Source organism: Agelaius tricolor, unplaced genomic scaffold (genome assembly GCF_023055355.1).
Source record: "Agelaius tricolor isolate 1412-34295 unplaced genomic scaffold, bAgeTri1.0.p SCAF_33, whole genome shotgun sequence".
Lineage (NCBI taxonomy): Eukaryota > Metazoa > Chordata > Aves > Passeriformes > Icteridae > Agelaius > Agelaius tricolor.
The window spans coordinates 1,514,878-1,536,498 of NW_027269293.1; the positions used below are offsets into that span (position 1 = coordinate 1,514,878).

The 21,621-nt window shown below is 53.1% G+C and overlaps 2 protein-coding genes across 2 annotated transcripts in view; one reads left to right on the plus strand and one right to left on the minus strand.

The window, feature by feature from the left end:
* The window catches only part of PTPRS (protein tyrosine phosphatase receptor type S), a 165,159-nt gene extending 148,684 nt beyond the window's left edge, over positions 1–16,475 (minus strand). The window contains exon 1 of the mRNA XM_071451787.1: positions 16,266–16,475. The gene's annotated coding sequence lies outside the window, so the exon portion shown is untranslated. The remainder of the gene's footprint in view (positions 1–16,265) is intronic.
* Positions 15,262–16,545, plus strand: LOC139602082 (transcription initiation factor TFIID subunit 4-like). The gene has a single exon (XM_071451593.1). The coding sequence runs from the start codon at positions 15,262–15,264 to the stop codon at positions 16,543–16,545; it is 1,284 nt and encodes a 427-aa protein (XP_071307694.1).
* The last annotated feature ends 5,076 nt before the right edge of the window (positions 16,546–21,621 follow it).

Below are 21,621 nucleotides of genomic sequence, written 5' to 3' on the forward strand. Positions count from 1 at the left end.
TGGAAAAACTTAATCCTTAAGGTCCCTTCCAACCAACCCAAGCCATTCTGTGATTCCATAATTCAGACACTTCTCCCCAGCACAATTTAGAAATGCTGCTGCCTTCAAGGCCTGTCCCATCATGCATCCAAACAGGGCCCCACAGCTCCAAGCAGTGCAGTTCCTTCCCATCCACATCTTCTGCTGGATTAAACCTCAAACTTGGCCTGCATTTTGCATTTGGTTTCTAAATCACCAACCACTCTGGAAAAGTAGCACCAGGAAGAAAAAAAAACCCAACAACTTGCTGAAGTGTTCCCCAGCAGCATATCCACAGACTTTAATACAAAAAAGCTGCTGCTAATTTAAAAAACAAATGTTTAAGCAATCAAGCATGTTTATTTAATTTGTCCTTTCTGTGCCAGAGAAGGGCTGGGCTGCTGGCAGTGGCTGCCACATGAGGTTATCAGGAGCTGGTGCTGAGGGCCCTGCCTGGTGGGACGGGGGCAGATGGAGGCTCCAACACAACCCAGAGGTTCTGTTGGAATAATCCAAGCCTCACACCATGGGATGAAGACATCCACAGCCTAAGGATGAGGCTGAGGATCTGATCCATCACTGGCATCCAGCAGGAACCAGGTTCCAGTCACAGAATCAATCACAGAATAATGAGGTTGGAAGAGTCCAACCCGTGCCCTAACACCTCAACCAGACTATAGCACCCAGTGCCATGTCCAGTCTTTCTTTAAACACATCCACCTCCCTGGGAAGAGCATCCCATAAATAAAAACTTTATTTATTTTTTCCCAATATCCAACCTATCCCTTCCCTGCTGTAGCTGGACACTGCGTCCTCTGGTTCTGTCAGAGACTGACCCCACCTGTCTGCAACCTCCCTTCAGGAAGGTGTAGAGAGCAATGAGGTCACCTCTGAGCCTCCTCTTCTGCAGGCTGAACAGCCCCAGCTCCTTCAAACACTCCTCACAGGGCTTGTGTTCCAAGCATTCTGCCTTGGCACAAACACAGGCACAGCAAATGAGAAGAATTGTTTTTCCTTTCGCTGAGGTTCAGAGCCCTGCCCTGCCCCAACACGCCCTGCTGTGGGCTTGCAGGGAGACCTGAGAGAACCTTCCAGCACCTACCAGGGCTGCAGGAGAGCTGGGGAGGGACCTGGGAGGGCAAGGGGGATGGTTTCCCACTGCCAGAGGGCAGGGATGGGATGGGATGTTGGGAAAGGATGGATGGGATGGGATGGGATGGGATTTTGGGAATGAATGGGATGGGAATTTGGGAATGAATGGGATGGGATGGGATGGGATGGGATGTTGGGCAGGGATGGATGGGATGTTGGGAAGAGATGGATGGGATGGGATGGGATGTTGGGAAGGGATGGGATGGGATGGGATGGGATGGGATGGGATGGGATGGGATGGTATATTGGGCAGGAATGGGATGGGATGTTGGGAAGAGATGGATGGGATGTTGGGAATGAATGGGATGGGATGTTGGGAAGGGATGGGATGGGATGTTGGGCAGGAATGGGATGGGATGTTGGGCAGGAATGGATGGAATTTTGGGAATGAATGGGATGGGATGTTGGGCAGGCATGGATGGGATGTTGGGAAGGGAAGGATGGGATGTTGGGAAGGAATGGATGGGAAGTTGGGCAGGAATGGGATGGGATGTTGGGCAGGAATGGGATGGGATGTTGGGAAGGGAAGGATGGGATGTTGGGCAGGAATGGGATGGGAAGTTGGGCAGGCATGGATGGGATGTTGGGCAGGAATGGGATGGGAAGTTGGGCAGGCATGGATGGGATGTTGGGCAGGAATTCCTGGCTGTGAGGGTGGGCAAACCCTGGCACAGGGTGCCCAGAGCAGCTGTGGCTGCCCCTGGATCCCTGGAAGCACCCAGGGCCAGGCTGGGACAGTGGAAGGGGTCCCTGCCATGGCAGGGGTGGCACTGGATGAATTTTAAGGTCCTCCCAAGCCAAACTATCTGTGGATCCATGGCTGAGCTTGCCCCATCTCTTCCAAAAGGGCCTCCAGAAATGCACTGCTGAAAATGCAGCAGATATCCCACTGCAGGTACCACCCCTCCCTCTCCCTCGTGTCCCAGAGACACTTCCACTCCTCTTCCCACCATCCCAAAGGCTGCCAGCTGCACAGGGGCCCTGCCAGCTGACAGATGCAGCTCCAGGTCAACAAATCCAATTTGTCAAGAGACAAAAAGCCAAAGCATTTCATTTCTGCTGGCTTTTTGGTGGGGTTTTTTTGTGTAATAGAATTGCTCAGACATTCAAGACTGGAAATGTCACCGTGTCACTTGGTGGCAGCTGAGGGCACAGAGCTGGAAAGGTCGGGAGAAGCTCTCCAAGAGTCGCCCCTGCTCGGTCTGAAGGGAACAGGGCAAACAGGGCCACTGTGATTGCAGGGGACAGGGCCAGCAGCCCACACACAGCCCAGGGCTCCCAGCCCAGCTCCCAGCTCCCAGCAGAGCACAGCGGGTGGATGGTGGTGCTCACAGGGGTCTGAGGATGAGGGAGGAGACGAGGATCTGACTCCGTGTATCAGAAGGCTTGGTTTATTATCTTATGATATATATTATATTAAAACTATACTAGAAGAGTAGAAGAAAAGGTTTCATCAGAAGGCTGGCTGAGAATAGAATAGCAAAGAATGAATAACAAAGGCTTGTGGCTCATACAGAGAGTCTGAGCCAGCTGGGCTGTGATTGGCCATTAATTAGAAACAACCACATGAGACTAATCCCAGACCCACCTGTTGCATTCCACAGCAGCAGATAATCAATGCTTACATTTTGTTCCTGAGGCCACCAATAGGTGCATCTGGGATTGGTGTCATGTGGATGTTTCTAATTAATGGCCAATCACAGCCCAGCTGGCTCGGACTCTCTGAGCCACAAACCCTTGTGATCATTCTTTCCTTTTCTATTCTTAGCCAGCCTTCTGATGAAATCCTTTCTTCTATTCTTTTAGTACAGTTTTAATGTAATATAAAATAAAATAAAATATAAAATAATAAATCAAGCCTTCTGAAACATGGAGTCAGATCCTCATCCCTTCCCTCAAGCTGAGACCCCTCTGAGCACGGCCACAGTGTCAGATCCCAGCCCTGCCTTCACCCACACCCTGAGCTTGTGGCTACAAGCAGGGATGCACATAGAGGTGGAAGGGGATGGACTCCAAGCGATGCCAGCTTGGCAGAGGGCACTGAGCAGCACACCCTTCTTGTGGCTTCAAAAAGCCCAAGCCCAAAAATTATTTCCATAGGCAAGATTTCATGATGTGGGGCTTTTTTTTTACTCCTAAAGGACTACTCAGAAAAAAAAAAAAAAAGGGTTTAAAATAAAGTGACTTCCAAAGAAAATCCAAGTTGAAAGCCTTGCTTTGATTTTATTTTAAGATTAAAGCCCTCTGCAGAGTGTTCCAGGGCCCTGATGCGAGGACCACAAGCTCCTCTGATACTTCCTAGAAAAACCTGCAATTGAGCCGGCCCTAAATGCTCCTCATGAGAAGGTTCAGAGGGGCTGGAGGAGAAGCAGGCTCTCGGGGGACACGCTGCCCAGGGCACTGCCCTGCCTCCAGAGCCTCTGTCTGTGTGCAGGAGGCAGAACGGGCCATGGGCAAGGGATACAGCTCGCTCAGAGACGCTGGAAAACGCCAAGGGTAAGTCAAGAACAAAGCCCTGGGATGGGAGGTCGGGTTACAGACAACGCAGCTAATTACAGCCTGCCTCTGTGGGCTGGAAGGGAGAAATCCAAGCCCTGTGTGCTCCATGGGCTGCCCTGGCTGGGGACAGCGGCTCTGGGGCACAGAGCCCTCTGTCCCCCTGCAAAGAGCCTGGCAGGAAAGGCAGGAGCTTCTCCCCAAGCTTCCCTTCCCTGCTGGATGATTAAAGAGAAAGTGAGTCATGAAGTGAGCATGATAAAAACATCAGGGGCTGGGGTTTAGTTGAGGCACATCATTAAGGAGGGGGGGAAACCCCTCTTTCTTTAGCTTAAGAGGCTAATGCTGGTTCATAGCTTCTTAATGATTGGGATGGTATTAGATCAGTGTGAAAAATGCATGTATTTTATGACTGGCTTTTTGCAAATATTAAAATGAATATTATATGTGTTGTGTTAGAAAGTGATGCTGTATTAATTCTCTTAAGTAGTGGGTTAAATATAGTTTTAGGTTATAAATATATAAATATAAATATATAATAAATATATAATATATAAATATAGTTTTAGGTTATAAAAATTGCCAAAATAGAAACGATGCTATGTAGGATACTTTTATTAAAGAAAGGACTCGCAGGGAGATAGCAGCCACAGGACACCTAAATCTTTCAGAGAAAAAGAATTTATTGCTCTCTTATCAGAAGAAACGAACTTCTTCCTCCCTCGAAGGCGCTGTCAGGATTCAGAGGAAGAAGCTGACAATGACCAGCCAGAATCCTGTGTTTGAATGGAATTTATGCATCATGTATGGAGTGTATGAATATGCAACAGGCTGTTGTTTTTAAGGGTTAATCCTCTGTTAACTGTGCCCTTTTTTGAGCTCGTGCTGCCCCGAAAAAGGTACCTGGACATCCGTAACTCTTTGTATTTATTGTCTCATATTGTCCTAATCCAAATTGTCCAAATTATTATTACTCTAATTATATTACTATTTTTATTTTTATAACCATTTAATTACTATTAAACTTTGAAAATTTTAAAAACAAGCGCTTGGCGTTTTTCACAGCCATGAAGTGAGCACGATAAAAAATCAGGGGCCGGGGTTTAGTTGAGGGACATCATTAGGGAGGGGGGAAACCCCTCTTTCTTTAGCTTAAAGGGCTAATGCTGGTTGATATCTTCTTAATGATTGGGATGATATTAGAGAGGATCAGTTTCGAGGTTGGCGAGTGGGGTGGATTCTGCTACGGTTGCTGTGAGGCTCTGGTTGGGCTCCGCAGATTTCTGAGCGTTGCCCGTAGGAAACACCAGGTCCAGCTCACCCTGGGAGCTCACCCTCACCCCAAGGCGGCAGAGACAGAAATTCCTGTTCCCCCCACATCAGCAGTGCCGCCCCCAGCCCCCCGAGACACAGAGCAGAGGCACAGCCATGGCACCCATGCGTGACAGGAGGGGACAGCACAGGGCGAGGACACGGGGATGATCCCCCCGCAGGGACAGGGGGACCCTGCCAGCTGAAAATGCACCTCCAGCACGAAAAGTGCGTGTCTTCTCCTTGCCCCTTCCTCATCACTCCTCAGCCAGCCCAAAATCCAGCTCCAGGAGCCCAAGGCACCCATGGGAGCCCCCACTGAGCCCCCAGACCCTCGGCGTGCTCGGGGATGAGAAGCTGTGAGAGCCACTGAGGATTTCATTCACCTTTCTATCTTACTCCTCAGAAACACTTCAGTGCCTCCCACCTTCCTTCTTTTCCCTCTTTTCAAAGCAACCTGGCAGTTATTTCAGTTATTTTTAGAGCAGCACATCCCAGTGCTGCCGGATGGGTGCCACCCACGCCGGGAGGAGAGCAAAGGGGAGCTCCTGCTCTCCCTCCACACCTCTGGGGCAGCTGCTTCCCACAGGCAGCACTGCAAAAAGCATGGAAGCTGCCATCCCACTGCCTGGGGGCAGATGCTGAAAGCACAGCAGCCCCTGCCCAGCACAGCTCCCACACTGGTCCCAGTTTGGTTCCCCAGTTTGGTTTCCCAGTTTGGTTTTCCAGTTTGGTTCCCCAGTTTGGTTCCCCAGTTTGGTTCCCCAGTTTGGGAGGCAGCAGGGAGAGCTCTCAGCCTGGCCACCAGGTGTGTCTGAGTGACAGTGGCACAGATCCCCCCATGTACACACACACACACACACACGCTCTGCCTCACTTCCCCTGGCACCAGCACCACCTTAAAATAGATCTGCCTTAAAATAACACCCTGCTAACCCCAGGCAGATGTGTAGTTTTTATTTTCCAGCAATCAGGAGGTTGGTTTGTTGGTTTTTGTTTTTTGTTTTTCCAATGAAGAACTACTTAGCTAGAAATAGACACTGGGAGAGGGGGTTGGTGGCACCAGAACTACAAACTGCACCCCAAAACCAGCCCTAGGTGACCCCTGGCTGCCCCAGCTGCTCAAAACTCTTTTGAGTTGAAATCACTCAGATTTGTGGGCAAGGAGGACATTTCTAGCACGAGAGGTGCTATAGCAACCGCCTGAAAGTGCTTGGAAAAAGCTGAGAGGGGAAATAAATAAAATAAAAGAAAAGCAGAGTGATGGTAAAAGGAGAAGAGGAGCAGGAGATTCCCCAGGGCGCAACCTGGTGCCAAAACATCCAGTGGTATTTCTCTTGGGTGCTTTTACACTAAAAATTCCCAAAGAGCAGAACGGCACAGGAAGGGAGGAACTGGATGTCCTGCAGAGGGAAGCTCCAGCTCTCCACACCTCTGGGGCAGCTGCTTTCCACAGGGAGCCCTGCAAAAAGCATGGAAGCTGCCATCCCACAGCAGGGCCGTGCTCCTTCCCAAAAGCCAGGCAGCCTCACCTGAAGCCCCTCACAGCACCCTCAGCACTGCAGCCCAGGAGCCAGAAATGCCATTGGTGCTCCCCCCTCGAGGCAGCAGCCAGGCCAGCCCGCTGAAATGGTGCTGAGACACGCAGGGGATGGCTGCAGCTTCATCCTCACCCCTGCTGCAGGAACCAGGACGCGTGGTGAGGGTGCTGGGGCTCTGCCTGCACCCAGCTCTGCTCAGAGCTCCGCTGTCAGCTCAGCCTCAGCCCCTGGGAGTGCTGAGCTGTGCTCTGGGCTCCTGGAAAAACATCAATCTTCCCATCAGCATCGGTGCAACGAGTCCTTCCAGCAAGGGGTTAGCAAGGATCTTGTTTGGCTGCTCTCCTGGGGGATCTGAGCACAGCCCAAAGCAGAGCCAGGGTGGAGCAGCTGTCAATTCCAGATGGATTCTGCTGGGGGGACTCCAAATCCAGGGATTTTCCTCTTCCAGACGAGTTTTGCAAAAGGCTGCAAGTCTCAGGACCTGGATGCCAGAAAGGAGCAGAGGTGGCAGGAAATCCCAAACCAGCAGAAAATGCAGCTTGTTCTGGGTCAAACGCAGAGGAGGAAGTGGAGGCACAAGCAGAGGCAGAGGAAAGCCCTTTCAGGAGGTCAGGTCTGTACGAGGCTCCTGGGGATATCCACAACACTTCCACAACAGCCTGGAGGTGGTCAGGAGCTGCCTCCCCAGAGCATGATCAGCCACCAGCTCTCCCCGTGGAGGCAGAGCGGTGCCAGTGGCACGTGGGACCAGCAGCTGTCACCTCCCACTGCTGCACTGGCAAAAAACAAAAAAACCCATCCCAGGCACAGCAGATGTGACCTCAGCCTTGCTCTGGAGTGGGTGGCCGAGCTGGGACACGCTGACCCACCTGGCTGTGCTCACAGGGAGGTGACCCCGGGCTCAGAGGAACAGCAGCCTCTGGGGCAGAACCAGTGAGGAGCAGCAGCCTGATGGGTGCTCCCTAGGCAGCACTGTGGGGACACAGAGGCTGTGCTGGAGCCCCAAACCAGCCTGTGCCCCCTGGGATCTCACTGAGCTGCTGAGGTTGAACCATTCCTGGCACTGGTCCTGTCAGCTCCTGTGGGCGAGCAGGGAAAAGGTGAAACCATGAGCCTTGCCACACAGCCAGCACCCTGGGAGAGCTGCATCCCCTCCCGATGAAATCCAGCTGGGAGAAGGGCAGGGATTTAGCACAGGGTGAAAAAGACTGCCCAGCATGGGGGGGATTCATTGGGGTGGTGCCCTGAACCCTCAGCCAGAGCCAGGACAGAGGCCGTGTTCAGAAATCCCTGATAGCTACTATCAGAAATCCCTTTTAGGTATTATCAGGGACACCAGGTTACATCCAACTGCCACCATTTTAGAGCCCTGAACCCAACAGCCACATGTAAATACACCTGGGAAAAAACAGATTTGCTTCTTGCTTTATTTATCAGCCAGGGCTGGGAGAGCAGGGACACATCCCTGAGCCACCTTCCCTGGCTCCAGAAATGTGTTCATTATTGCCAGGCTGTGTCTGGCAGGGTGAGGATGGCTCTCAGATTACAGATGCTTATCAGTGAACTATAATAAAGGTGGGGACAGTGACACCAAGATGAATATTATATTTCAGGGAAATTTAAATGAAATGATCCATCATGCCCAGCAGATCAGCACCACCTCCTGCCAAGCCCTGCACCGAGCAGAGCAGCTCCAGGGCTGAGGAGCCCCACAGTCACCTTGGCTTTTCCAGAGGAAAAGCAGCAGTGACAGGTGAAGAGAAACACTCTGGATTTCCAAGGGCACACAGTAAAGGGTAAAACAGCAGCATGGGCCTGGGCTTGGTGGCAAGGGAGCTACAGCACGGCAGTGGGACACCCCCAGAATGTGGGCACGACTCTGAGCACCCCCAGGAGCAGAGAGCCCTGGAAATGGGCCATGGTTTGGGCAGGATGTGGAGGGGAAGGGTTATGGAGTGGCTTTTCCCTTCGTGAATTATTGCCCCTGGCTCTGTGGATGGAAGCAGGAGGTTGGTGCCCCCAGGGAGGAAGCTATCAGAAACCACTCTCCCTCCCAGCATGGCTTGCCCACAATTTGCTACCTGTTGCATTTTACAATCAAGCAAAACACTGGAAGAAGGTAAGAGGACAGGAAAGAAAAGCAGAGTGGGTGCAGGGCAGGGACACCAGGAGTGCTCTGAGCTGCTGCAATCCAGCCACGCAGGCATTACACATTCATCTGAATTTTAAATACAGAGCATGATGACTGGCATCCTCACAACTGCCACCACAGCCTCACACTACAGCTTTTATGGTAATTCACAGGGAGTTACCCACAAGGCACCGCAGAGATTTTCTTGGCAGCCATCCTAAACTAATTTTTATAGGTTAGTGTACGGTTATACATAAATGTTTAAGAAAAATAAAATGGCGACTTGGAGGGAAGGACATGGCTGGGAGGTGGTACCTGATGGTCCAGGGCAAAATGCCACAGGCCTGAGTGCCACAGGCATTTTTATGGAAAATCCTTTCCTTAGGATCTTTTCTCCTGAGAAGCTGAGAGGCCTCAGGAACAAAATGCAAACAATGGTTATCTGCTGCTGTGGAATGCAACAGGTGGATCTGGGATTGGGCTCATGTGGTTGTTTCTAATTAATGGCCAATCACAGCCCAGCTGGCTTGGACTCTCTGGTCAGTCACAAGCCTTTGTTATCCTTCCTTTTCTATTCTTAGCCAGCCTTCTGGTGAAATCCTTTCTTCTATTCTTTTAGTACAGTTTTAATGTAATATATATCATAAAATAACAAATCAAGCCTTCTGAAACATGGAGTCACATCCTCATCTCTCCCCTCATCCTCAGACCCCTGTGAGCACGGTCACACCTGAGGTTCACTGATGGCCACCATGGCAGGGCCAGGGGACAGAACCACAGGGCCCAGCCCTCTGCAGCCCCCCCTGCCCCAGTGCTCCAGGGTGTCCTGAGCACCCCCTGAGCCCTTTGAAGGATGCTCAGGTCAAGCAGGTCCCACCTGGGCAGGTGACAGCACCCGCCTGCTCCCAGGGACCTGTCTGTGGTGCTCAGCCCCTGTCCTGGGGGCACCAGCCTGGAGGGGATGGGAACAGCCCCAAGGAACAACAGGTTGGTGTTCCTAATGGTGTTTTTAATGGCAGAAACCCCAGCAGCCTGAGAAACACCCTTCACACACGTGTGGGATGGCTGGGGTTAGAAGAGGCCTTAAGGAGCATCTCCTTCCCCCTCAGCAGGACACACTGCCCATCCCCTCTGCTTCCCACATGTCCTGGCTGTGCTGGGCAAGGGCAAAGTGCTGCTCATTTTCCAGCCCCCCTCTGCAGCCCGAGCAGGGAAGGAGCTGGAGCTGCCGCCAGGGAAACAAAGGAGAGAGGCAGCAGGAGGGAAACCTCGAGCACTGCGAGCCCGGAGCAGCACCCATCTGTGATTCACAGGCACCAGAACAAACACTGGGTGATGTCAGAGCTGATGATTAGCTCAGAAAAGAGCCAAAAACCCTGAACTGCTGCAGGTTGTGCTGCACACACACACACGCCTGTGGCAGCAGAGGGTCTGTCCATCCCTGCTGGATCACAACAGCAAAATGGAGGGAAGCACGATCAGAAAAAAAGCTTTCAGACTTAAATCAGCCGTGGAATTACTCACAAGGCTGATTTGGACACAGGGACACCAGGAAGAAAAGAATTAAATAACAAATCAGAGGGAAAGATGGGGAGATTCAGCTCCAGCACCACAAAGAGACAAAGCACTGAATTCCCGAGCTGGCAGCTGTTTTCCCTGGATGGGATCAGTGCAGTTTGAGGAGCCACACTCACACCACGTCCTCCCTCTCGTGCTCACCTGTGCCACCCCAGCTGGCTGCTCCTGTGCTTCCTGAGCACTTTGTCCCAGCTTTGTGCCTTCTGCACCCTCTGTGATCCCACAGCACCTCGGGTGCCAGTGCCCACAGAGAGAAGGGAAAACAGGGGGAAAATCCCCACCACCACCATCCCTGCAGGTCATGCCCAAGAGCCCTAAGGGAATGCAAGGGGAAAAGCCCCATCACCAACATCCCTGCAGGCCATGCCCAGAACCCCAAGGGAGAACAGGGGGAAAATCCCCATCACCAACATCCCTGCAGGCCATGCCCAGAACCCCAAGGGAAAGCAGGGGAAAAGCCCCATCACCAACATCCCTGCAGGCCATGCCCAAGAACCCCAAGGGAAAGGAGGGGGAAAATCCCCATCACCACCATCCCTGCAGGCCATGCCCAAGAGCCCTAAGGGAATGCAAGGGGAAAATCCCCACCACCACCATCCCTGCAGGCCATGCCCAGAAACCCCAAGACTGATGCAGAGATGGCAGCAGGAGAGGCAGGGCCTGGGCACGGAGCTGCCCAGGTATGGATCCACCTGTGAACCCTTCACTCCTCGAACCCCAACAGCTTCAAAATCCTCCTGGATGGAGAGATCCTTCTTGCAGAGCCCTGCAGGACCTGCCACAGCAATGCAGCCTCGTCCCTGGGCTGGGTGGGGACAGCCCAGCTGCTCAGAGGCCACTGCAGCCCCCCTGGTGTGGTGTAAACCAGCACTGACAGAGCACCTGCCTATGAAATGGGGCTGAAAAGCAGGGATTCAGCTGCTGCCGTGCACAAACAACCCTGACACGGCAGCAGGAGTGGAGAACTCCAGAAGCTGGGCACAAACAGCCACAGGCTTCCCAACCTGAGCCATCCCACAGCCCCGATTTAATCTGATTTATGCAAATGTTAAACCAATTTAGGTGTACACATTGTACGAGTTGCCTGGCCCAGTTTAATTTGATAGGTTTTTAAACCTGTTTGGACAAACTAGTATCTGCTGTCTAATCTAGAGCAGCTCTTGCTTTGTGCAAATGTTGCCAGGGAACTGGAGCATGGAGGTTCTGATGGATCCTGGCTGTGCAGCACCACTCACAGCGTGCTAGCACTGAGTGACAGCAGGAATGCTAAAATCCCATCTCCCCCAGGGCTGGCCCACACCAGCAGGGCTCCCAAATCCCTCCTGCTGCACCAGGAGCTGTGCAAAGGCCATTCCCAAAGCTGCAGGAGCCCAGGTGAGGCAGGATGGCAGGAGCAGGGTATGGAGCAGGGCACAGAAGCTCCTGAGGGGCCAGGAAAAGGGAGAAACCCCAGCTTTGGGTTGGGTGCTGCTGTGCCCCCCTTTCCATCAGCTGGGCTGTGTCACCCCCGTGATTCCTTTGGCTCCAGAGCATCCCTGAAGAGCTCGTGCTGCACCTCCAGGTGAGTGCACAGGTGAGTGCACAGCCTGTGCCACGCTCCCCACCCTCTCACCTGGGCATCCCAGGGATGCTCATCCCCTCCTTCCCCTGCAGGGCAGCACCTCTGCCCCCTCCCTGGGCTGTTCCCACATGTGTGGGGGTTTTGGGAGCCAAGAGGCGTCACAGGTTATAAAAAATAATAAATAGAGTTCAAAGAAACGACACCTCCCAACCAGCTCCTTGTGGAACCATGTCAAGAAGGCAAGGTGGCTCTGAAAATTCCTGGTTTTTTTTTTTGGAGGATGCTGGGGGCTGCAGGGCAGGCAGCTCAGCACGGGTGTGTCAGATGAGCAAATAATCCAACAGCACAGGCAGCCTTTGCAGCAGGAACACCAAGCTGGATAAATTACCAAGGCAAGACAATGATACCCAAGCTAGAAAAGAAAATAAAAAGTCCGAAAGAATTATGTTGGATCAGGCTCAGAACTCTAGAGGGTTTATGAGTTGAAAGACGGGGGGAAATAAAAGACAATTTCCAGTTTTCTAGGCTGATGTCAAGGAGAAAGAAAAAATTGGTCAAGTTACAAAGAAAATAATCAGACAGAGAGGACAAGAGTAAAAAGAAAGGTCTAACAAACAGAGTCTGCAGATTGTTCCAGCTTATTGTGTAATAAACTTTGCAGAAAGGAAGCTGGACTGAGCGTTGCTACTTCAGGGCTCAGAGGTTTAAAATCGACCACAATTTTTAAAAAGCAATACTGACATAGCCAGAAGCTGCCCAGCTCAGCTGGCTCCGTCCATTTGCAAATATTAAAAAAATAATAAAATATACGTTCCTGGGGCTTCTGCCCAGAGACAGCAAAGCCCTCAGGTCCTGACCCCATTCCCTCCATCCTCTGCAGGTACCAAAGAGCTCCATGGATGGACTGAGCAGGGCCAGGGGAAGGGATTATTTGGAGTACAAGTCAGGCACATTTTTCATGCTGTTGAAGCAATGATATTTAACAGAAGTCATTTACAGATTTTCCTTTTTTTTGAGGAGAGAGTTATGAATAATATGCATGTTCTTATCAACTCATATAAGAAGAATTTAAAGCTCAAAGTTCAGCAAGTGTGGATTAAAGTACTTGGCAGTATCTTTTTAATGCAACTGAGTAACCTCTCTCCTTACCACAGGCTGGCACTGCCCACACTGACTCGGGTTAGATCTGCCTTCCCTTTATCTCGGCTTCCTACACTGGCAATTTTATCTCTGCAACGCAAAGGAAAAACTGTTTGAGCAAAAGAAAAAACTGTTTGAGCAAAAGAAAAAACTGTTTGAGCAAAAGAAAAACCGATTGAGCAGGGCACAGAGCGAGTTCAAACGCAGCCCGTGCCGCGCTCCATCCGTCACACAGCTCCCCTCCCACGCTCCACGTGGGGAGAGCATCCACGGCTCACAGGACTTTACTACCTGGAGTAACTCTGCTCTGGGAGAGCAGCTGGACGGGCTGCCAGCCTGGGCACCCACGCCAGGGAGCTTGGAGCAGCCTCGGGTTGGGGTGTCCTGGCTCAGGTCAGCTCTGGGGTGCTTTAGGATGGTCTGAGCCCTTTCCTGGCTCAAAATCAGCTCTGGGGTGCTTTAGGATGGTGCTTTGAGCCCTTTCCCAGCTCAGAGTCAGCTCTGGGGTGCTTTAGGATGGTCTGAGCCCTTTCCCGGCTCAAAATCAGCTCCGGGGTGCCTTAGGATGCTCGAGCCCTTTCCCAGCTCAAAATCAGTTCCTGGGTGCCTTAGGATGGCTCGAGCCCTTTCCTGACTCAAAATCAGCTCTGGGTGCCTTAGGATGTCCGAGCCTTTGGAGCTGTTCCAGGGCTCTGAGGAGCCACAGCCACCACCCCTCTCCAGCCTCAGTTTCCCTGGAGCGTGGCCACGTCATCTCCTTGGACATCCCACCTGGCTGGAGCTCAGCTGCCTCTCCAGCCTCAGTGCCACCTCTATTCCCAAGGCAGCAGCAGGATTAGGGGGCTAACAGGAATTCAGGCTCCTGGAGAGAGAGAGCAAAGAGAGGTTTTTCCTCTGCTGCTTCGGGAAGATGTCACACTCCTCAGCACCTAGGGAAAGGCAGAGCAAAGCTGCTCCCCTCGGGACCAGACAAAAGGGATGCCCCAGGAAGAGGCTTTGTTTAGCAAACCTGCATTTATCAGCCCAGTAAGCACCAGGGGGGCAGAGACACCTCTTGGGGGGCACAAAGAGCCCAACCCTGTCCTGCCAGCGAGGCCAATGCCAAAGAGAGCCACCAAAGGACCCGAGGAGCTGCTGCCCATCCCCTCCATCACCCCACACCCGAGTGTACAAACAGCTCTGCTGGAGGGGACCCCTCTCCCCCCACAGCCCTTGGTGGCACAGCTTCAGCTGGAAGCTCCTCGCACATTACTCAAAGTATTTATGACTTTTTCCCATCTGAAATATGGGCCCTTACCACGCACAGGAAGGAGGAGGAGAGTGCCAGCAAACCTGTTAATTTATAAGTCAATCTGGCAGGGAACAATTAACAGCATTCCCACTGCTGGGGGTGCAGAAGGGGGGTTTCTTCCCCCTGGGGAAGGCAGGAGGGTCCTCTCCATCAGCACACGCCCTGCCCTGCTGAACCCAGCAGCCTTTGTGCCCAGCAGCCTGGTCCAGCTCCATTTCCCTCTCTCACAGGGACAAACAGCCCATCACAGGGACAAACAGCCCAATCCCCCACAGCCAGACTCCCTCCAGGTGACACAAACAGCCAGGTGCAGCTACACAACCCCCCAGAACACCATTTATGGGGAAAAAAAAATCATAGAAATCCCGAGTATTTTGTCGTGGCCAAGCCAAGCTGTGAGCGCAGCAGGAGTGGCACGGGAGCATCCCCTGCACAGCCCAGAGGGGACGGGCGGCACTCCCCTCACCCTGCAGGAAGGGCTGAAACCCCCCAGAAAAAACAAATCTGCTTTTTTTCCTTCCACCTTTGTGGGAACAAAGCCTCCCGGGACTCGGAGAGGGCGAACACCCCAAGAGCAGAGATGTCCCCTGCCCCAGGGAGTCCAGATCCACCCTGCCAGGGCTGTCACCTCCACAGCCGCGCTGCTCCCCTTGTCCCACATTGCACCCAGTCTGTCTGCCCAGCCCGGACTGGAACGGGATCCTCCTGGGGAGGCACAAACATCGTTCATCATTGCTCTTATTGAAGGGCTGGGGGGGGTTTCACCCTCATTGGGACAAATTTTGGCCCCGGGGCCAGCTCTTGCCGGCTGCGGGATGAAGCCAGGGCTCGAGATTTCAGCTGAGATCCCCGAGGGCAGATGGAAAACACCACCTGCTGTCACCCCAGGGGTGTCCCTCTGTGACTCCACGGCTGTCCCCAGCGCCAGAGCCGATTCCCCTTTCAGAAGACGGAGGTTTGGTGTAGGGGAAGAAACCCCCCCACCCAACACGGGGATTTGGCTGCTTTTGGGGTGATCCACGTCCCTTCCTTGCTACTGCCGATGACAGCAGGACAAACCCCACCTGCTGCGGGGCTCGGGGTGGCGGCAGGACAAGGCAGCGCGGTGTCTGGGGTGGGAGCAGGCAGCAGCCCGGGGGACACAGCCGTGTCACCAGGATACGGCACCGCACAGAGCAACGCTCCCATGGCTCCTCCGACACCGCACCCCGGCGATGCCGCTCCGGGAGCGGCACCGGCTCCAGCACCGGAGCATCCCAACGCGCCCGGAGCCGGGAGCGGCACGGGCTCCAGCATCAGAGCATCCCAACGCGCCCGGAGCCCGGAGCTGGGGAAGCCCCGGACGGTTCTGCCGAGCCTCACCCGGCACGGGCGGTCCCACGGTGCTCTCCGAGGGAGCGCAGCCCTGAGCACGGCGGTGATGCCGGTGCCCGCACGGCCCCGCGCGGGGCCGCACCCCGAACCCCGCACCCGCCGAACCCGCGGGGACCGCGCTCGGGAGGCGCCGGAGGGACGGGGCGGAGGCGCGGCGGCAGCGAGAAAAGAGCACGGCGGGGAGCGGGGGGTCCTAAAGCGGGGGGGAGGCAGCGGCGGCGGGGCGGGGGATGGAGCCGGGCGCGGACACATCGCGGTGCGGCGGGGGACGGAGCGGGGCGCGGGGCGGGCGCTGCCCCAGGACCCCCCGGTCGGGCAGAGCCGCCCGAGCTCCAGCGCACCCCGGCGCCCCCGGCCGTGCCCGCGGTCCGGCGCGCCCCCTCCCCGCACCCCCGCTATAGCGCGGCCCCTTCCCCCCCTACCCCTCCCATGCATCCCCCCCATAACACGCCCCCCATTCTCCGGTGCCACCCACCCGCGACCCCCCATCGCCACCGGCCGCGCCCCCGCACCGAGCCCCCCGCCCGCCTGCCCACCCCACCCGAGCGCTCCCCGCTGCACCGGCACCCCGCACCCGCCTCTGCGCTCCCCCATATACCGCGACCCCTCCCCAGCCCCGCGGCTGCCGGGAGCGCTCCCGCAGCCTGCCCCGCTATACCGCGCCGCCGGTACCTGCCGGCGCGGCCGCCCGCTGCCATGCTGCCGGCGGAGGGGCTGCGCGGGGCCCTGCTCCGCCTCGCCGCCGCCCGTTCCGCCGCCGCCCGTTCCGCTCCGCCCGGGGCTGGCGAGCCGGGGCCGCGCCGGGCGCGGGGACACTGCGGCGAGCCGCGCTCCCGCCCGCCGCCCGCTCGCACCGGTGATGTCATTCCCCGGGCCGCCGCGTGACGTCACCGCGGGGCGGGACACCCCGGACACGCCCCGCGGGCTCGGGAGGGGCCCGCGGGGGCCGTGACGTCACCGCGGGAGGTTAGGGCGTGGCCGCGCCTTAAAGGCGCCGCGCAGGTGGGAGCGGAGGCGCGAGGAGAGCGCGGGTTTTGGGGGGTCCTGCCCCGACCGCGTTTAGTGCAGGCTCTGTGCGCCCCCCCTGTAACACAGCCCGACGCTGAGAAAATGCTTCATGTGCGCCCCATCTCCCATATTTAACATTTAATAGATTTATATTTATTTATCATAATATATATATAATATATTATAATATATAATATATAATATATAATATATAATATATAATATATAATATATAATATATATTATATATTATATATCATATATATGATATATAATATACTATATGTCATATAGTATATATTATATTATTATTTATAATAATATAAAATTATTATATATCATAAATTATATATTATATATTAGAATATGTTGTAATATATTGTAATATATTATACATAATATTTATTTATTTATAACAATATATAATATAATTAATATATTATATATTATATATCATAGATAATATTTATTTATGTATTATGATATAAAATATATTTTATAATATATCATATATAGTATATTATAATATATCATATATATATTATTTATTAGAATATATAACATGTACTAAATAATATATAATATATAATAGGCAATATATAATGTATACTTGTAAATATGTTAAATATATTTAATAGTAAATATGCTTAATACGTAATTCTTCATACTTCCCGTGTTTAACATATTCGCAGCAATAATTGGAGGAATGATCTTGCCCTTGTTTTCCCATAGGAGCCCAGAGGGACCCATGGGACCCCCGGGGACCCCCAGGAGCCCCGAGGGACCCCCAGGAGCAGCTCCAAGGTGCCCCACGCTGCTGTGGGGTCCAGCCCCACCCTCTCACCTCCTATGAGGGTCCAGCCCCTGCCCCAGACCCTTTTCCCATCTTTTCCTGCAGAGCAGGGACCAATCCCCGATTCTCTCACTGTCCCCCAGCCCAGCCCCTTTGCACAGGCCCTGCATCACCAGGGCCCCACGTCCTATCTGCTGCATCTGTGTTCTTAATGGATGTATCGTATTTTACAGTAATTTCCTCATTTGTCATGCAATCAAATCCTTTGATCAGACACGGGAGAAATGTAAATATCAATTATTAACCAGCCCATTCTGGTCTTGCTTGACTGGATATTTATTTTTTTATTTTTTTTTTTTGGAGGAAGGAATTGATTCATTTGCAATTCAAGGCTCAAACTCATTCTTAATTTGGATGCTTGCATTTCTGGATGGGCTGTATTTTTGAAGGGGGAGATATTTGATCACTAGAGCGAACAATGTCTCCATGTATATTTTATAGTGGAGAGATAGTTGTGCAGAAAAATGTAAAATAAGTGGGGGGTTTTAAATCCTGTGCGTAGAGAGCTGCTACACCATGGTTCAAAATCTCAGTAGCCAAATTTGCTGCTCTACAGTCATTTATAGCCCTTCAGAGCGTTGGCATGAAATGGAGAGGTGGCCAGGAAATTTCTGACAGAATATTTTTCCATCTGCAAATAGTTCTATTTTTTTTATTATTTTCTCGTGAGAGTGAGGCAATTTGTATAAACACGCTGCCTTAGGCAAAAAAGGCTTTGGAAACGAAAATAATAACAAAAAAAAAGTGAAATAAAATTAGAAGAAAGATGAAACTCGGTTGCTTTCTTTTTGGTTTCCCATTTGGAGATGGTTTTCCACCCAAAGCTTTGGAAGTTTCTGGTGTCTGTGTAGCCTGAGAAGTCAAGCTGGGGCTGTGACACGCATTTGTCCTGGCATTTCAGCATCCACGCTCTCCTGACATTTCACTGGTGCCAGTTTTACAGGAGGTAATCCCCATCCTTCCCCCCAAAAATCCCAATTTTGGCTTAAAACTCAGGGAACTGGGAGCGCTCTCCTCTCAGCCAGGCTGTTTATTTGCTTTCTGGAGTCTTATTGAAGCTCTGAGAGCTGCATTTTGCAAGCTGTCTTCCTCCTGAAAGCGAGCAAGCTGCGCCTCTTCCTTAATCATCTGCTTTTGTTTGCTGGAAGGAAAATACCAAATATCTCATGACTTGCCATGGAGCCGTGAATGACTGCGGGGATGCGCAATTCCTGCCCGGCCTCATGACTCACGGGTGAGCTCTCAGGTGCACGTGGAGCCTGGGGAGATGTGCCCCAAATCCTGCCTGCTTTGGGCTTTTTTGTCAATCTGCTGAAGGGGATGAGAGCAGATCTCAGCAGCCCAGCAGAGAAGCTCCTGCAGCGTGGGATGGTCATGGAACCATGGAGTGGTTTGGGTTGGGGGAGCCTTGAGCGTCCTCTTGTCCCAGCCCTTGTCCCTTCCAGTGTCCCAGGCTGCTCCCAGCCCATCCATGCCTCACCCCAGATGTGATCCAGGCCCTGCAGACACATTTTGTGAGGCTTGCCCAGTGTAATAATGCATTTTAACATCCTGGAAATCCAATGCACACTTCCTATCACCTAAAGGAATAAATGGTTTGGGCTTGACCTTGACACCGGGGGTTTGTGCTGGTGCCAACTTTACTCCCAACTCCTTTTCCAACCCTTTTTTGTTTCTGCTGGGATTTAATCCATGTAAAAGCTGTGTGAAGGGTGAGCCTGAGCTGCAGCTGCTGAGCCCAGACACGGTCACAGAGAAGCTCCTGCAGTGCTCCTGCAGTGTGGAATGGTCATGGAACCATGGAGTGGTTTGGGTTGGGGGAACCTTGAGCGTCCTCTTGTCCCAGCTTTGCCACAGGCAGGGACACCTTCCACTGTCCCAGGCTGCTCCCAGCCCATCCATGCCTCACCCCAGATGTGATCCAGGCCCTGCAGACACATTTTGTGAGGCTTGCCCAGTGTAATAATGAATTTTACCATCCTGGAAATCCAATGCACACTTCCTATCACCTAAAGGAATAAATAGTTTGGGCTTGACCATGACACCGGGGGTTTGTGCTGGCGCCAACTTTACTCCCGACTCCTTTTCCCACCCTTTTTTGTTTCTGCTGGGATTTAATCCATGTAAAAGCTGTATGAAGAGTGAGCCTGAGCTGCAGCTGCTGAGCCCAGACACGGTCACTGGTGGGTTGTGAGAAAAGCTATTGATCTGCCCTGATGGTGTTTGAATTTATTCCTTGAGCAGCGCTGCCAACCCAGCAGCTCCAGCTGGGCGCCATCGATCCCGGCTGGATGGGCACGTGCCAGCCACAAACCCAGACCCTGCACCGTGACCCCAGCCCAGGCTGGGGCCAAATGGGCACAGACCTGTTCCATTTCCACTTCCTTTCATCTCACAGGAAGGTTTTGGCTGGTCAGAACAAGCCCTGGCTTCCAGAACCTGCCTCGTCCATCACCTCTGGGAGAAGGTCGCAGCAGCAGCTGAGAAACCACTTCCCAAAGCGTGTCCCTTTCTGAGCCTGGGGTCTTTGCGAGGCAGAAACTCATCTCCTGGTGGAACTTCTGGAGAAATTCTCCATTTTTGCTGCCATCCCACTGGATGCTGGCTCCCACGCAGCAGCAGTGCCAAGGCAGCGAGGCTGAAGGAGCAGCAGGAAGGGTAAAACCGAGCTCGCCACCAGCAGCCCCCTCAAGCTTTGTGCCCTCGCCTTGCTCCCAAGCCCTTACCACGTGTTTTTTACAGGAAACCAGCGAGGAATGAATTCCTGCAGAAGCAGGGACACAGAGGAGCTCACTGCAGAGTTGGCAAAGCTGTTTTTTTTTTCAATTTTCAACAGAAAATTGAAACCCTTCTCTGGTGTAAAGCAAGCAGTGGCAGGGAGTGCCCTGGGAGGCTCAGCACCCCGCTGAATGGTTTGGGTTAGAAGAGACCACAAAGCCTCTAATTCCACCCCTGCCATGGGCAGGGACACCTCCTGCTGTCCTAGGTTGTGCCAAGCCCTGTCCAGCCCGGCCTTGGCAAACCCACCCTTCCCAGGCACTGCCCAACATCCCTGGGTCCATGGAGGAGGCTCCCTGGGCTGCAGGAACGTGCTTGAGGCACAATTACACACCTGGGGGCGTTTATAACGGAGGTAATGCCTCCCAGAGAGGAGGTTTTGGGGCTGGGGTCTGCAGGGTGGCAGCTGGGGTGGGAGCAGTGCAGGGACACAGTGGGACAGTGAAGGGACACAGTGAAGGGACAGTGAAAGGGGGCAGTGAAGGGACAGTGCAGGGACACAGTGCAGGGACACAGTGAAGGGACACAAAGGGACAGTGAAGGGACACAGTGCAGGGACAGTGCAGGGACACTGAAGGGACAGAGAAGGGACACAGTGCAGTGACACAGTGCAGGGACAGTGAAGGGACAGTCAAGGGACAGTGAAGGGACACAGTGAAGGGACACAAAGGGATAGTGAAGGGACACAGTACAGTGACAAAGTGCAGGGACACAGTGCAGGGACACAGTGCAGTGACACAATGCAGGGACACAGTGAAGGGACACAGTGCAGGGACACAGTGCAGGGGCACAGTGCAGGGACACAGTGCAGGGACACAGAGAAGGGACACAGTGAAGGGACAGTGCAGTGACACAATGCAGGGACACAGTGCAGGGACACAGTGCAGGGACACAGAGAAGGGACACAATGCAGGGACACAATGCAGGGACACAGTGCAGTGACACAATGCAGTGACACAGTGCAGTGACACAATGCAGGGACACAGTGCAGGGACACAATGCAGTGACACAGTGCAGGGACACAGTGCAGTGACACAGTGCAGTGACACAGTGCAGGGACACAGTGCAGGGACACAGTGCAGGGACAGTGCAGTGACACAGTGCAGTGACACAGTGCAGGGACACAGTGCACTGACACAATGCAGGGACACAATGCAGGGACAGTGCAGGGACACAGTGCAGGGACACAGTGCAGGGACACAGTGCAGTGACACAGTGCAGGGACACAGTGCCATCCCCAGACTGGTTTCCAGCAGCACTGCTGGTGCCTGGGGATTTCTCCTGGGGTTAGAAGACAGGCACGTGTCAAACACGTCAGGCATGCTTGGGCACCGTCTGCTCCTGCAGAACAATAGTTACTCTTCATGTTAGTTCAGTTACAGATCAAAT